Source organism: Olea europaea, unplaced genomic scaffold, assembly GCF_002742605.1.
Source record: "Olea europaea var. sylvestris unplaced genomic scaffold, O_europaea_v1 scaffold3339, whole genome shotgun sequence".
NCBI lineage: Eukaryota > Viridiplantae > Streptophyta > Magnoliopsida > Lamiales > Oleaceae > Olea > Olea europaea.
In genome coordinates this window covers 20,192-33,276 of record NW_019252357.1, presented here as the reverse complement: position 1 = coordinate 33,276, position 13,085 = coordinate 20,192, and the positions used below count along the sequence as shown (strand labels likewise).

Here is a 13,085-nt window from a genome sequence, read left to right as displayed (position 1 = left end):
CAAGGGATTCTGGGCTAAACCTAGAAGTCGCCATTCGATCAGAATTTTTATAAGATTTCTACTAATATTTTTAGAATACTGAACTGAACTGGATAGAATAATAAACAAATTTTGTCGCATGACTCTCCCTTCAAACCAATTTGTTGTGATTGCTAAGAATTTTATTGTTTTGAATCTTTCACTATATGTAACAATTAATTAAATCGAGTGATAGAAAGTGATTAATGTGACCAACCTTAAAATTTTTTAAAAATAACAAAACTTGAAGCATGTTCTTAAATTAAAAAGTTTACTCATAAAAAAGTTTTTTTTTTTTTTTCAAAGCAAAAAAATTAATTTGTTGCTTAATTTGACAGTAAAGGTAACATATACTCTTAAAAGAAATAACTTTTTACTTATTAGTATGTTATTTAAACATTTTGGAGGATAAAAACTTACTTTAATCAAGTCCGACTTATTTAAACTCAGCCAATTATACTTTGCAAAACTACATTGTTCCCTAATCCAACTTATCAAATATGTCATAACTAGAGTATATATAGTACTTTGGATTATTCTATATGTACAAAATCATGTACAAAATCAATGACAAACTTGACAAGTGGTGCCCCCTGTTGGTGGAGTGGTGGTGGGGCCAACCGCCCCACTAACAGGGAGCCGCCACTTGTCAAGTTTGTCAAACTTTTAGTAATTGATTTTGTACTTGTAGACTAATCCTAGTACTTTTGATCAATAAATAGGAAGAATATAGAATTCCTAAATATATAGTTAACGAGTCAAGACATTGCTCAACTAGCATTGCAAACATTTGAACTTACTTGCCATTGATGCCCAAAAAGAAACCCGCAAGAACTAAATATGTACCAAATGCCATCATAGGAATGTACAAATCTGGTGCATTTATGTCGTAAATTGGAGGTTTGAATGAAAATTCACCCCCTGCAGGCTCCATTGATCTCATCCAGTGTCCCTTCAAATTTACAAAATATAAAAATATCATATAGTATTAAAAATCAGAACAAATATTGTAATAGAAATCATGCGAAATTTATCAGTTTTTTTACCACAAAAACGCATAAATTAAGGTTGTTTATATGGAAGAAGGTACCTTGTGGAGAAATGGAAACAAAACCATCTTCAACTTGTTTTTCACGTAGTCGTCATTCACTTGAAAATAATATCGTGGACTGGATATGAATCTGCTTATCTGTTTGCAACATGGAAAATAAAAAGAAATGAAATTCATTGCTCCACGTTCTCGAAAATCATAAGCATAAATAATTGGGTGGTTTATTGTAAGGAAAAAAATAATTTATACTGAATAAAATTTCGCACGTTGCTTTGAAAATATTCGGTGCCCGATTCTAAAATCTTCTCTTTATAAGCTCCAATTTCAGTTCTGATAAAATCTGATCCTGCTGCATGAAAAACATTTCCAACTGCATCAAATTGCTGACAGGAAGCAGCTGGTATTGACACTCTAGTTTGAAATCCTGAGTTCCTGTTCATGGCTGAAAACACAAAAGAGGAGGAAAGGGAGTTTAGTTCGTTGGAGGAGGAGGAAGAAGAAGAAGAAGAAGAAGAAGAAGAAGAAGAAGAAGAAGAAGATTTTAATTATGCAAGAAACTGAACTTTTGTCCAAAAATCAAAACCTCTTCTATCTGGAGTTTTCTTGATAATATTTTTGTTCAATGATTCTAGGTGAAGGCCAAAGGTGTTGGACTTGCACGATAATAAGGGGGTCGTCCTCGAAGGATTTGATCTTTTGTGAATCAAAATACTTATCTAAATAATAAGAAATTTCCTTTCGGCAATTATATATATGTAAATTCTAGATGTGACAAAGTCCGAAAAATAGTTAAAAGTGAATGTCCATAAAAATTGACATAAATATAGCAGCGATGACATCCATTGATTTTTGTTTCTTCAAGGCAAATTAGTGTCAAGTTTGAATCAATAGGGCGCACAGAATGGACCATTTACAGTCCCGAGTAACATTTCCCAATGATGTGGATAATCACAAAAAGATTACCATTTTTGGCATTATAAAAAAAAAAAAAAAAAAAAAAAAAAAAAATTAAATTAAAATTGTGGAACTACTAAGTCCCTTGTTTGGTTTCGCTGAAAATCAGATTTTAAAGTAAATTTTGATAAAAATAAAATAAAATAATAATAATAAAATATGTAATTGAAAAGTTGACACTCCCTCCTTTCCAATTATATAGGCTTGTTTCGTTTTTACACGAATTAAGATATCTTCTTTAATGTCATTGGAAAATTAATCTTCTAGGCTTGTTTCGTTTTCACACGGGTTAAGATATTTTCTTTAATGGCATTGGAAAATTAATTTTTGTCAAGATCTTTCCTAATTTACTCCTATATAATTTTCAATATGTAGTAGTAAATCATTGTTTGAATTAATAAATAATTTGAATGATTTAATTTGAAAAAGAAGAAATGAGAGTTGTTCCATGTTTCCAAGAAGTGGAAAATGTATGTATTTGAATGATTTCAAGAAGTTAGCATATTAAGTGAGGAAAATTGAATAAGAGTATATTGGTAAAGAAACAAAACAAAATATTTTATATTAAGAAACGGGCCTATATATTTGAAACAAGAGAAAAATGAAATTCAACCCATATAATTGGGGTGGAGTGAGTAAAATGTGTGAATCTCATGAAAAGTATACTTAAAATTAATTTTTAACTTTGATTTAGATTTTTATCAATTTTTTAGTTAAACCAAAGAGTCGAGATTTGTTTGAGTTATAAACTTGTCTATGAATATTCACTAGTCCAATAGCATTGGGGTTCAATGGCTATGACAATAATTGTTAGATATCGCTACCTTGAATTGCTTGTAAACGTACCAAACATTAGTTATCCAATTTAAGTTTTAGATTAATCAGTTATGAGAGAACATCAAGACTGATATTGCAGTGAATATATGAAATCCAGAATAGCAAGTTATTCTCACTTGTCGAGTTGAATAAATGAATACAATCTCATATCGACCAACATCAGTTGATCGAATGGAGATTCATGTTCTGCAGTAATTGCGTACACATGTAAAATTATTGAGTATGAGATTGATGTCTCAAACCAATCTATTACTTATTATTACAAATAAATATTGAAAATTTAAAATTGTAACTTAGCTCTATAATTATTTAATTTGAGACATGTACAAAAAATAAAATAAAATAAAATCATGTAGATTTAAGAAAAGAAAAGAAACATTGGGGTAATTAGGTATTCATTTTCTGAAGTAAATATTTTTCTTAATTTCATTTTATTTTTCTCAAATTACATATATTAAATTTAAATAGAAGATTCAACTGGGCTTTAAGATGTCTGGGCAGCCCATAACATGTAATCAAAAGCTTATGCAAAGCCTTACAAGGGAAAAATTCATAAATCCTGTATTAAGTATGGAGACCTCAAAAATCAAGTCTTAAATTTATAAAATGCAAAAATCAGGTTTATTAGTTAATTAATTAAAAATATTTATTAATGAAATATATTAATGTCACATTTTTACGATTCATGGTCACAGATACATACTTAAAAGTCACATATTTATTTACTAATCACATATCATCAAATTAATTGGTCACAAATTATTCCGAAATCACAAATCAAAAATTTCGTAGGTCACAGATTATTTCAAGGTCATTAATAAAAAAAAATTACTTTTAAGTCACAAATTTCAGAATTTTTAGGTTACAATTAGATCGTGGGTCACAAATTTTGGTCACATACACTAAATATCCCACCTCAATCCCCATCGACGACCAATACTAAGGTCACAATTTGTGACCAATTCTCTCCACTGCCTCCTCCAGTCGTACAGTAGCTAACACCATCGTCGCCAGTATCTCTATCTATACAACCAACAAAACTATCTAAAACCCCCCAACAACACTCAAACCACCACCACACCCTGACGCCACCACTGCTGAAAGCCACAGCAGCTCCAAACTACCACCATGACTACCACCACCACCACCAGCGTAAACACCACCACTACACCCCGATGTCACCATCACTAAAAATCACAGTAACCCCAAACCACCTCCACCACCACCACTCCCCGACGCCAACATAGGGTTGGCAACGGTTCAGTTATGGGTCGGTTCAGCCAAAATTATAACCGCACCACCAATTTTTTGACCATACCATAACCGCACCATAACCACGTAAATCGGTTCGGTTCGGTCATATCTCGGTTCAGCACGGTTCGATTCTGTTCGGTTAATAACCACGAAAATAAATTATTTTTTATAGGTTCATCCGTCAAATTGATATAAAACAATTTATGAAAAAAGTCAATAAAAACAAAAACATAATATTCCAAACGAAAATGCAAACATTATCAAACAATATTCTAAACGAAAATACAAACATTATCCCAATTTTTAATTGTAAAATACAAATTTAACAAACAATATTATAAATATAACAATACTAAACTTTTCCTTCATTCTTAATTGTTGTGTATCGAAGTTATTTGATTCATTCTTTCCCACAAGTCTTATTAGCATTGATCAACACTCAAAGTTGATTTCTATATAGTAAATAAGAAATGTAAGTAGAGAATACAACGATACTACCTATTCCAGAATGGTCTTAACTAAGATTTAAATAATAAAAAAATGTACCTCTTCGTCAGCTTCCTTCTTGCTAAACGTTGCACAATTTCTAGAGTATGATGAAGAAGTAAAATTTTTTACACACAATAGAAAAAAAAATTAATAATAAAAGGAGTCGTGCATGATTTTGTGGTTTGTAAAGAGTAGGGTTTATACTTATATACTGTCATACTAATATTATTATTATGGGGTAATGGTAAGTGGGTTGACCGTCTAAGTCATGTAGATGTAATGGGGGAGGGGGGAGATTTTGTTTTGGGTTAGATAGAAAAGTAGTGTAAATCACAATAATCAATTCAATTGTTTTTTTTTAGCGGGTAATCGGTTCGACGGTGTAAATACCATACCCGCACCGCCACGAACCGGTTCAGTAAAATAAAAACCATATCCGCTCCATTGCACCATTGGTTCGATTTTTTTTGCCCCATTCGGTTCGATTAACCACGATTTTCGATTTTGACGGTTCAAATTGCCATCTCTACGCCAACACTACTAAAAATCGCACCGGAGATAATAGCGACCAAGTTTTTGGCACCACGATTCTTACATTCCTGACAAGCAGCCTCCACCACCACCACACCCTAACATCGCCACCATCGAAAATCACAGTAGTCCTAAACCACCACTACTACCACCATACCCTGACACTCCCACCAATGAAAACCACGACAGCCCCAAACCACTTCTACCATCACCACATCCCGACGCCACCACACTAGCTGCTGTGGTGACCGCACCAGAGAGAGAAGGAGGCGTCGCCATTGGGTGGTGGTGACTGGCTAGGATACAGTGAATTTAGAGAAAGGCGAGAGATGTGAGAGAAAGAATATGGATAAAAATAATTAGGGTTTGGGAGTTAATTTGAATATTTAATTATTATATTAATACCTGATTTTTGCATAATAAAACTTGATCCCTGGTTTTGGATTGTGATCTTTAGATCACTAATATTATGTAATTTCCACGCCTCACAAGGTTCTATCACATTAGAAGAAAATTTTGGCCCCAAATTAGGCTACAAGATCCGGTGGTCAGGTCTCCTATTTTTTTCTTTTTTTTTTTCTTTTTTTATGTATATTGTTAATAGTCGTGCTCGGTGGAATGAGAAACTCTCCTATAAGGCTGTGTTTGGTATATGATATTAAATCGTATAAAGAAATTTTATACCAAGGCTGGTGTAAAAGTTCGTTGATGAAGATAAAAGTTTTGTTAGATGGTTTGTATGCAATCGAGATGTTGGTTCCTTAACAAAAATCCATTCTGGAAGAAAATTATTTTAAAAATCATGCATATGATAGACCAAACAGAAGTTTTTTTTTGTTGTAATTGAATTCTAAAGGAAACAGATTTTTCGGACCGAACTGGCCTAAGTGGGCACGCAGTATAAATGGCGACAGTTGCCCAAGTATACAAAATAGCTCTTATAATTTGGGTTAAGGTCTAGGCGGCCGCCCAGCATATATAACTGGGCGACTTTCAATTATAAAAACTTCTAAAATTTTCCTTCTAGCAATTTTCTTCGTTCTTTGTCCCATTTTGGTCCTCCATGTTAAATTACTTTGATTTTGGTCCTTCAACTTTTTCCAAATACATATTTGTCTCCAAACTTCCATCCATTGGCCAATTTATCCTTCTTTATTTTCTAATTGCTTTGAAACGAGTCAAAACTTAAACAATATAAAATTAATCCAAGTTAAGTAAAATTCAACATTAAAACGACACAAAAAGCTTAGTAATATGATCCAAATAAGTGCACAAAAATGAACTTATCAAATCGCCATGCATATTTTTATGTACTGCAGTTGTATCATACTGATTTTAATCCTTTATAGTTAGCAAAAGCAAATAGTTGAACACAGCCCTACTCGATCATTGGTGCATCAATATTATCTTTGTTAAGTTCTATGTTACATTTCATTCTTGTAATTTATTTTATAGAAGAAAAGATAGATTTTTTGTTGAGAAATTAAGTGGAAGAAGGAGAAACGGAATTCCAGAAACTCTTCCTTTAATTTCTGCTTGATTTTCTCCTCTTTCACCAAAATTATTGCACTCGCAAACATTTTTGCAGTTTTCTGGCTATGTTACCTACCGTCAACAAAGAGCACGGCCTAGCACTGTTTTATTGGCTTACTGAGGCTACCAGTAAACCGGAGAATAAGCCTCTTATTCTTTGGCTCAATGGAGGTTAGTTTTCTGCCCACACCTTATTCTCGATAAATTTAAATGGAATACGTAAAACATTTTTTGTTCTTCGGTATAACCAGTTAAAACAAGTTTAAAGAAGATAGACTTGTGATATTCTATCCGATGTCTTCTTAATACAGTTGAGTCGAGTGTACCAAACACTTGAGCCATTTCATTACAGTAATTACTTCTTTTTACTTATGCATTATTCCATTCCCCAGTCATAAGCAAATTACTAAACCCTAAACTGCATCCAGTTGCATTCCACCAGTCATAAGCAAATATTTTTTGAGCCTTTTTTTTTTTTTTTTTTTTTGACAAATGGATTTATAGTTGTTGAGATGACAGCACTTCATTGACTTTTTAACTTCTTTTTTTTTTTTAATCCAAAATCCAATGAACTCTTGCTACCTGTCATTCTATAAAACAGTTTGTAAAAACAGCATGGACATGTAGCATTTATCTATTCCTTTTTCTTCTCCTTCTAAACTTGAAATTCGTAGGAAATGTTACTTGTACAGTTTACCACTTGGTTTACAAAATTCTAAGTTGACAAGATTTCACAACATTTTGGACAAAAATCAAAATTAAACTAGCTTGTGAAATTTTACCAACTCAACACCTATAACTTCATCCATTAAAAAAAAGCTGTACAGGTAGCAATTTTTTTAAATTCCTTCCCTTGACAAAATTGCTTAGATGAGTGACCGCCTTTTATATGATCACCTCGTGGCTCTCCTTTGCCTTCCCACTCTTTGTGTATATAATCAAATGCGTCCTTGGCATAATAATAACCCATTTTTTTATATTTCACACATTTTTGAAAATTGAATGAAAATGGATATAAAATTTAATAATTTGAGGTGCTAGAATTAGTACATACAATTAGGTAAAAGGGAGAAAACTTGATAAATGCACGATTGTTCAGAAACTAAGATGGGAGCAAGACAGTGATGATGATGTGAACTACATGTCTGAACCAAACTGAACAAGAATTTAATGGAAACAATTTATTTGTTAAGTTTTTTAAGTTAGAAAAATATATATGGGCTGTCTTATGCATTAATAATTGAAGACATCTATTCTGACACAAAAAAAAAAAAAGGAGAAAACTAATATCATTAGGGTTAAGCTTTTCATGTACATAAAAGTGTACAACAAGCACAACCCATATGATTATTATCTGATTTAATCCCTACGTAAAGGGAAAAGTTTCACAGGTGCCCTCACAGGCATCTCACTGTAAAGGCGGGACCCCCATGTGATTAAAAAAAAAAATTTGTTGAGACCCCACCTCAGTGTCTTAGTCTGACAGGGACCTGTTTCATACGTCCTTGTACTTGTAGAATCTAGCAGTAATATATCTTGGTTAGCCATATCAGACTCTTAAAACATGAACTCCTAAAAGAAAATATTATTTATTCGAAAGTTTGTCTACTCAATTGAATATTGTAATAATCAAGATTTTAACTTCTATTATTTTTAATATTGTTATTTTGCCTAGTGAGCATCTAAACACTAATAATAAATAAGATTTTAATTATTTTTTTTTACTGATGTCGTCATTTATACTGGACATACTATAAATTATTAAATTATGCTAGACAGTCTAATAAATAAGTTTTAATAGTTTTTTTTTTTAATTTTGCATCCTCTTTCCTGATCACACTATAAACAATATTGGATGGTGTACAGGGTCCGTTTGATTTGAAAAATAAAAAACTCGTTTGCCGGATTCATAATCTCTTAATTTCTTTTTCCATTTTTTGCATGGTTTTTTGGAGTTAATTTGCAAAACCCAGATATCCATTAATAATGCACTCACAAATTGCATCCTTCGTTTATTTCAACCCACGCGTGTACCAATGATTTCATTTTAATAAAATTAGTCCCAGTAATGACAACTGATAAGTGTATTTTATATATTTATTTAGACCATTAAAATTGAGTATTTGTTTAATGAATTTGATGGAATATGGCTTAATCCTATTTATATATTGTGTTTAGGTTATAATCAATGGAAGATACGAGAATAAAAAAAATAAACGGAAAAAACGACTCAATTACATAAAGGCAAAGTTTGGGGACTAGAATGCAATAATCCAAAAGTTGAATTGGACCAAAGAACGATGAGTTGAGAACAATAAATTTTGGGAAAGGACAAAAACACACTTCAGAAAGTTTAGGAACCAAATTGCAAATTGGCCCCTAAAATAATTGAACTGTGCGTATGCACGGTTGGAAAATTTAACTTTCGAAACTCAATTGAGGCTACTATGCGTACGCACCAAATGAACCATGCGTACGCATGGTTCAATTCCAACAAAAAAATTATGTTTCCTTATTTTGTTTTGGAAAGTCTTAGTTTACAATTCTTGGTACGATATTTATACCAAAAGTCGACAAAAAACACGAAAAAAAACCTATTTTTTATCATCTTAGAAGCGGACAAAGAGGAAAAGGAGAGCGGGATGTATATTGAAAAATAAGATTTCATCACTTGGATTCGGAATTGAAGGCATAAAGTGAAGGATTTCATATTCTTTTCATACTTTAATAATTTGGGTGATGTCGTTCTTTTATTTTTCCTGTTTTTCCTACAAAAATATGCTAGGCTAAATATCTTTGTATTGGATGGATGACAAAACTGATTGACTCTTAGTTTTTAATTCAAGACCTTATGTTTTTATCTTAATTCTTCTGTTGTGGTTTCTTTAATATGCATATCCATATTGTTTTAATGTTTGCACATCATTAGAACAATAGTTGCTTATTCGTAGTGTTGGAAAACTCACGGTAGGTAAAACACTGTTATTGGAACGCATGGAAAATGAATGTTAGGAATAATATTTGTGACGTGTGCGATCATGTGTGATAATCCTATACATCAATGCGTGTTTGCCATATAAATTCGGATTAGGAATAGGATCGTCTCGTGGTAATCATAAGTTTATTATATCTTGGGAAAGAATAATAAATAAAAGTGGAATTGTCGATCATCACAATTGCATGAGTTTAGATAATTGTCATAGGTTGAGAATTAGAACTAAGAGTTGATCAGTGGCGTTGGAAATTCAATACATTCACTCATTTGAATTCTAAAACAAATTCTCATCAATTTTGCAATTTTTAGTTATAGAACTTAATTAGATATTCAAACAAATTTCAACTTTTAGTTAATCACACGAATTTAATTATATCGAATACACTGGAATTAGACCTTATTCCCTATGGGACGATAACTCTTTCATCACAATTATTACTTGTACAATGAACTCGTACGCTTGCGGAATTTTGACGAACAAGCAACAGCAACCATCCAAATATTATTGTTAAACTATCACGTGATCATTAGATGTCCAAATTCACAAAGGCAAGTCTTCATTATCACTGCAGCTAATCTCAAATTTGAAGTGAATCATATTTCCACAATTTAACATCGAGAGCTGATTTCTATCTGAGATTAACTTACATGTTTGTCATAAATTATAATTGATTGTATACGTAAAAGTTCAAAATGTGATAAAATTAAAATTTGATCAAATTATAAATAATTATAAATTTTGACAAACATGGACGAATAATATAAAATTTCCATAATTTAGCTCGTTCGATAGAGATAGCAATAGATTGAATTATGTAATTGCGACTTTAACTTGCAAAGTACAAGGTTCAAATATAAGGATTTTTAGAAAATTTGTCTCTCTTAAAGCCCTGACATTCTTGAATTATGCAGGACCAGCTTGCTTATTAGTGGCTTAAGGTCCATCTGGAGAAATAAGTCCATTTCGGATTAATAAAACTGGTTCATCTCTATATCTGAATAAATAAATATTCATGGAATAAAGGTACAACCATAATTTGATTGCAGACTCATTACTTACTACTCACCACACACTGTATTTTTCAAGTGTTCATATAGTTAGTTTCATGCCTTAAGGAGGCAAATATTCTTTTTCTTGAATCGCCAGCTACCAACTCCAATCTCAAGGACTCCAGCGACAAAAGGACCGGTAAAAAACTGCAGTTTTTCTTAGTATGATTTACACAACTTTATAATGAATTACCAACCAGGGACGGACGACGTAAGTGAAAGCCCAGACCATAGCGGCTTTAGAGACTTCTCTCTTGACTTTAACGATGACGAAAACATTCTCCAAGAGGCTTTCCTTTCTTCTTTACTATGGTTTACCCCTTACGCAAGAGGCCAAACCAGCCCAGGTGGCGGCAGAAATAATAGATGGAATCCGTGATTGGAGACGATTTTTTCTAATTTCCAAAAGGTTAGGATGTCTACTTCCAAAATCAAACATTAGGAACGAAACTTTCGACTTTTGAAAAGGTTGGGAATAAACCAGCAATTTACCCAAAAAATGTACTAACGAATTGCAGTTTTAACTTAGGAAACATTAAAGCGTAATATTATTAGTCATTTATATACAATTAAGATGAGAAATCAATTAATATCGAAACTGCGGAGGATAAGCAATCTAAAGGAATAGCATGACACTAAGAAAATATGTGTAACGTTGTACTTTGTAAATTTGTATTATTACTTTGATAAAGTGATACTTCAATACATACCATGAGTTCTATAAATGACATGGTTTTGTCAATTTATTGTGGGAAAAAAATACACTTGTTCCTGCACTTGTTCTTTCTTTATAAATGCCTATATAAACTGGGTAATGACTACAATCAACAAACTATAATGTCATTTTCTTTTGTAAATAATAGAACGGAAAAAAAATAAAAATAAACAAAAGGGCTTCCCCGAGCGATCTTATTCTTACATACGCTACTAGAAGACATCGTTTTGTTACTGGAATTGTTTATTCTATACTTACATTGTTAAAAATGTTCGGAAGTATACCCTTCAAACTTAAATTTCATACATCTCGCCCAAATCAGCAGGTCAAATTAGTTATGCACATTCAATAAACTTCACAAATTTCTGACAAGAAATACAATGATACATCACAGACAGAAAGGTACTCAAGATGTGTCGACTTACATTTGAAGATATTGCAAGAGTTAGTTAAACAGTTTAGCAAAAATATCTGGTTTTAGTTTTTGGAGAAAGGAAACCTGACCCAATTGCCTACTCAAATCCCCGATTATGCGATCCATATATAGAATGTATAGTGCATTCCTGCTCTCCAAGAGCTCCAGGACTTTCCGAGAGTGACAAAGAGATGTCACCCATTCTTCCAAAAGCTCTACATGGTAACACCATACCAAGTTAATTTGATACCCAGTGTCTAGTACAACTAAAATTTTGATGAACAAGAATGACGCAAGATATTGGTTCCAAATCAAATTTTGCTAGTAGTCTTATACAGATTATCAATAATATGATTGTTGCAATTACTGTACTGTCATGAGAATGAGTTAAGGAAATAACCAACGCAAAAAAAAGCGAAACACGTACTCAAGTCGAAGGCTTCGTCCTTTGACCAAGTTAGCAAGTTGTCCGAAACCAGAAACTCAATAAGCTGGATCCTGCCATATACATTACAATTGTGTTAAGATAAACCTGAGAAATGCCAAATGATAAGTCACTCAATTTTTCACCTTTTTTTTATTTTTTATTTTTTGTGTTTGCATCAAATTGTACGCACGTGAAGGCACTATGAGACTGAATGACAAACATATTTTATCATCCAAAAGGAACTGAAAATAATTAGTGTGAAGACATGAATTGCAAAAGTGCTACCCCATGCGATAGCCTGTAAACAAATTACCAAAGAAAGAAAAAAATTTAAAAATATTTTGATAAAATTTGTATTTTACCAACACATTAGCGTTGTATTGAAGATAAAATATAACACACATAATACTCCCATGACAGCTCAAACAACTGAATAAGGCAGTTAACATGCAAATCACCCGCTTTTCAGAAAATGATGTTAAGATACCAACCAAATTGTTGTAATTTTTTTTACCTATTCAACGACTGAATTTTAAAATTCAACCATGTAATTTAGGAAATTCCAAATGGATAAATAATAGCTGGAGAATTTGCGATATATGAACAAGCAAACACAATTGGCGACATAACTTCAGACAATGAACCCAGGAGTCCCAAGTTGTAGAAAAGATGTCAAGCTTCATAGACGTCAAAAGCTCCAAATATTTAGGACAAAAAGAATGCTAGAATCTATGCGATAAGATTATTATTAATGGAATCACACACTGTTCTTCACTACTAGAAATGACAAGTAGATGTAAAAGGAGGACGTGATTA

The 13,085-nt window shown here is 32.2% G+C and overlaps 1 protein-coding gene and 1 long non-coding RNA gene across 2 annotated transcripts in view; both read right to left on the bottom strand.

Annotated features, from left to right (window-relative positions):
* The window catches only part of LOC111385908, an 8,482-nt gene extending 6,973 nt beyond the window's left edge, over positions 1-1,509 (bottom strand). The window contains exons 1-4 of the mRNA XM_023010328.1: positions 1,319-1,509; positions 1,109-1,202; positions 819-970; positions 2-20 (exon numbers count right to left, since the gene is read on the bottom strand). Of these exons, the coding sequence (XP_022866096.1) occupies positions 2-20; positions 819-970; positions 1,109-1,202; positions 1,319-1,509 (456 nt within the window). The remainder of the gene's footprint in view (position 1; positions 21-818; positions 971-1,108; positions 1,203-1,318) is intronic.
* Positions 1,510-11,750: 10,241 nt separating this feature from the next.
* LOC111385914 lies at positions 11,751-12,938 on the bottom strand. The gene is made up of 2 exons (XR_002701135.1): positions 12,270-12,938; positions 11,751-12,057 (listed from the first exon to the last, which is right to left on the bottom strand). It is a non-coding gene; the product is annotated as an uncharacterized LOC111385914 (long non-coding RNA).
* Positions 12,939-13,085: the final 147 nt, after the last annotated feature.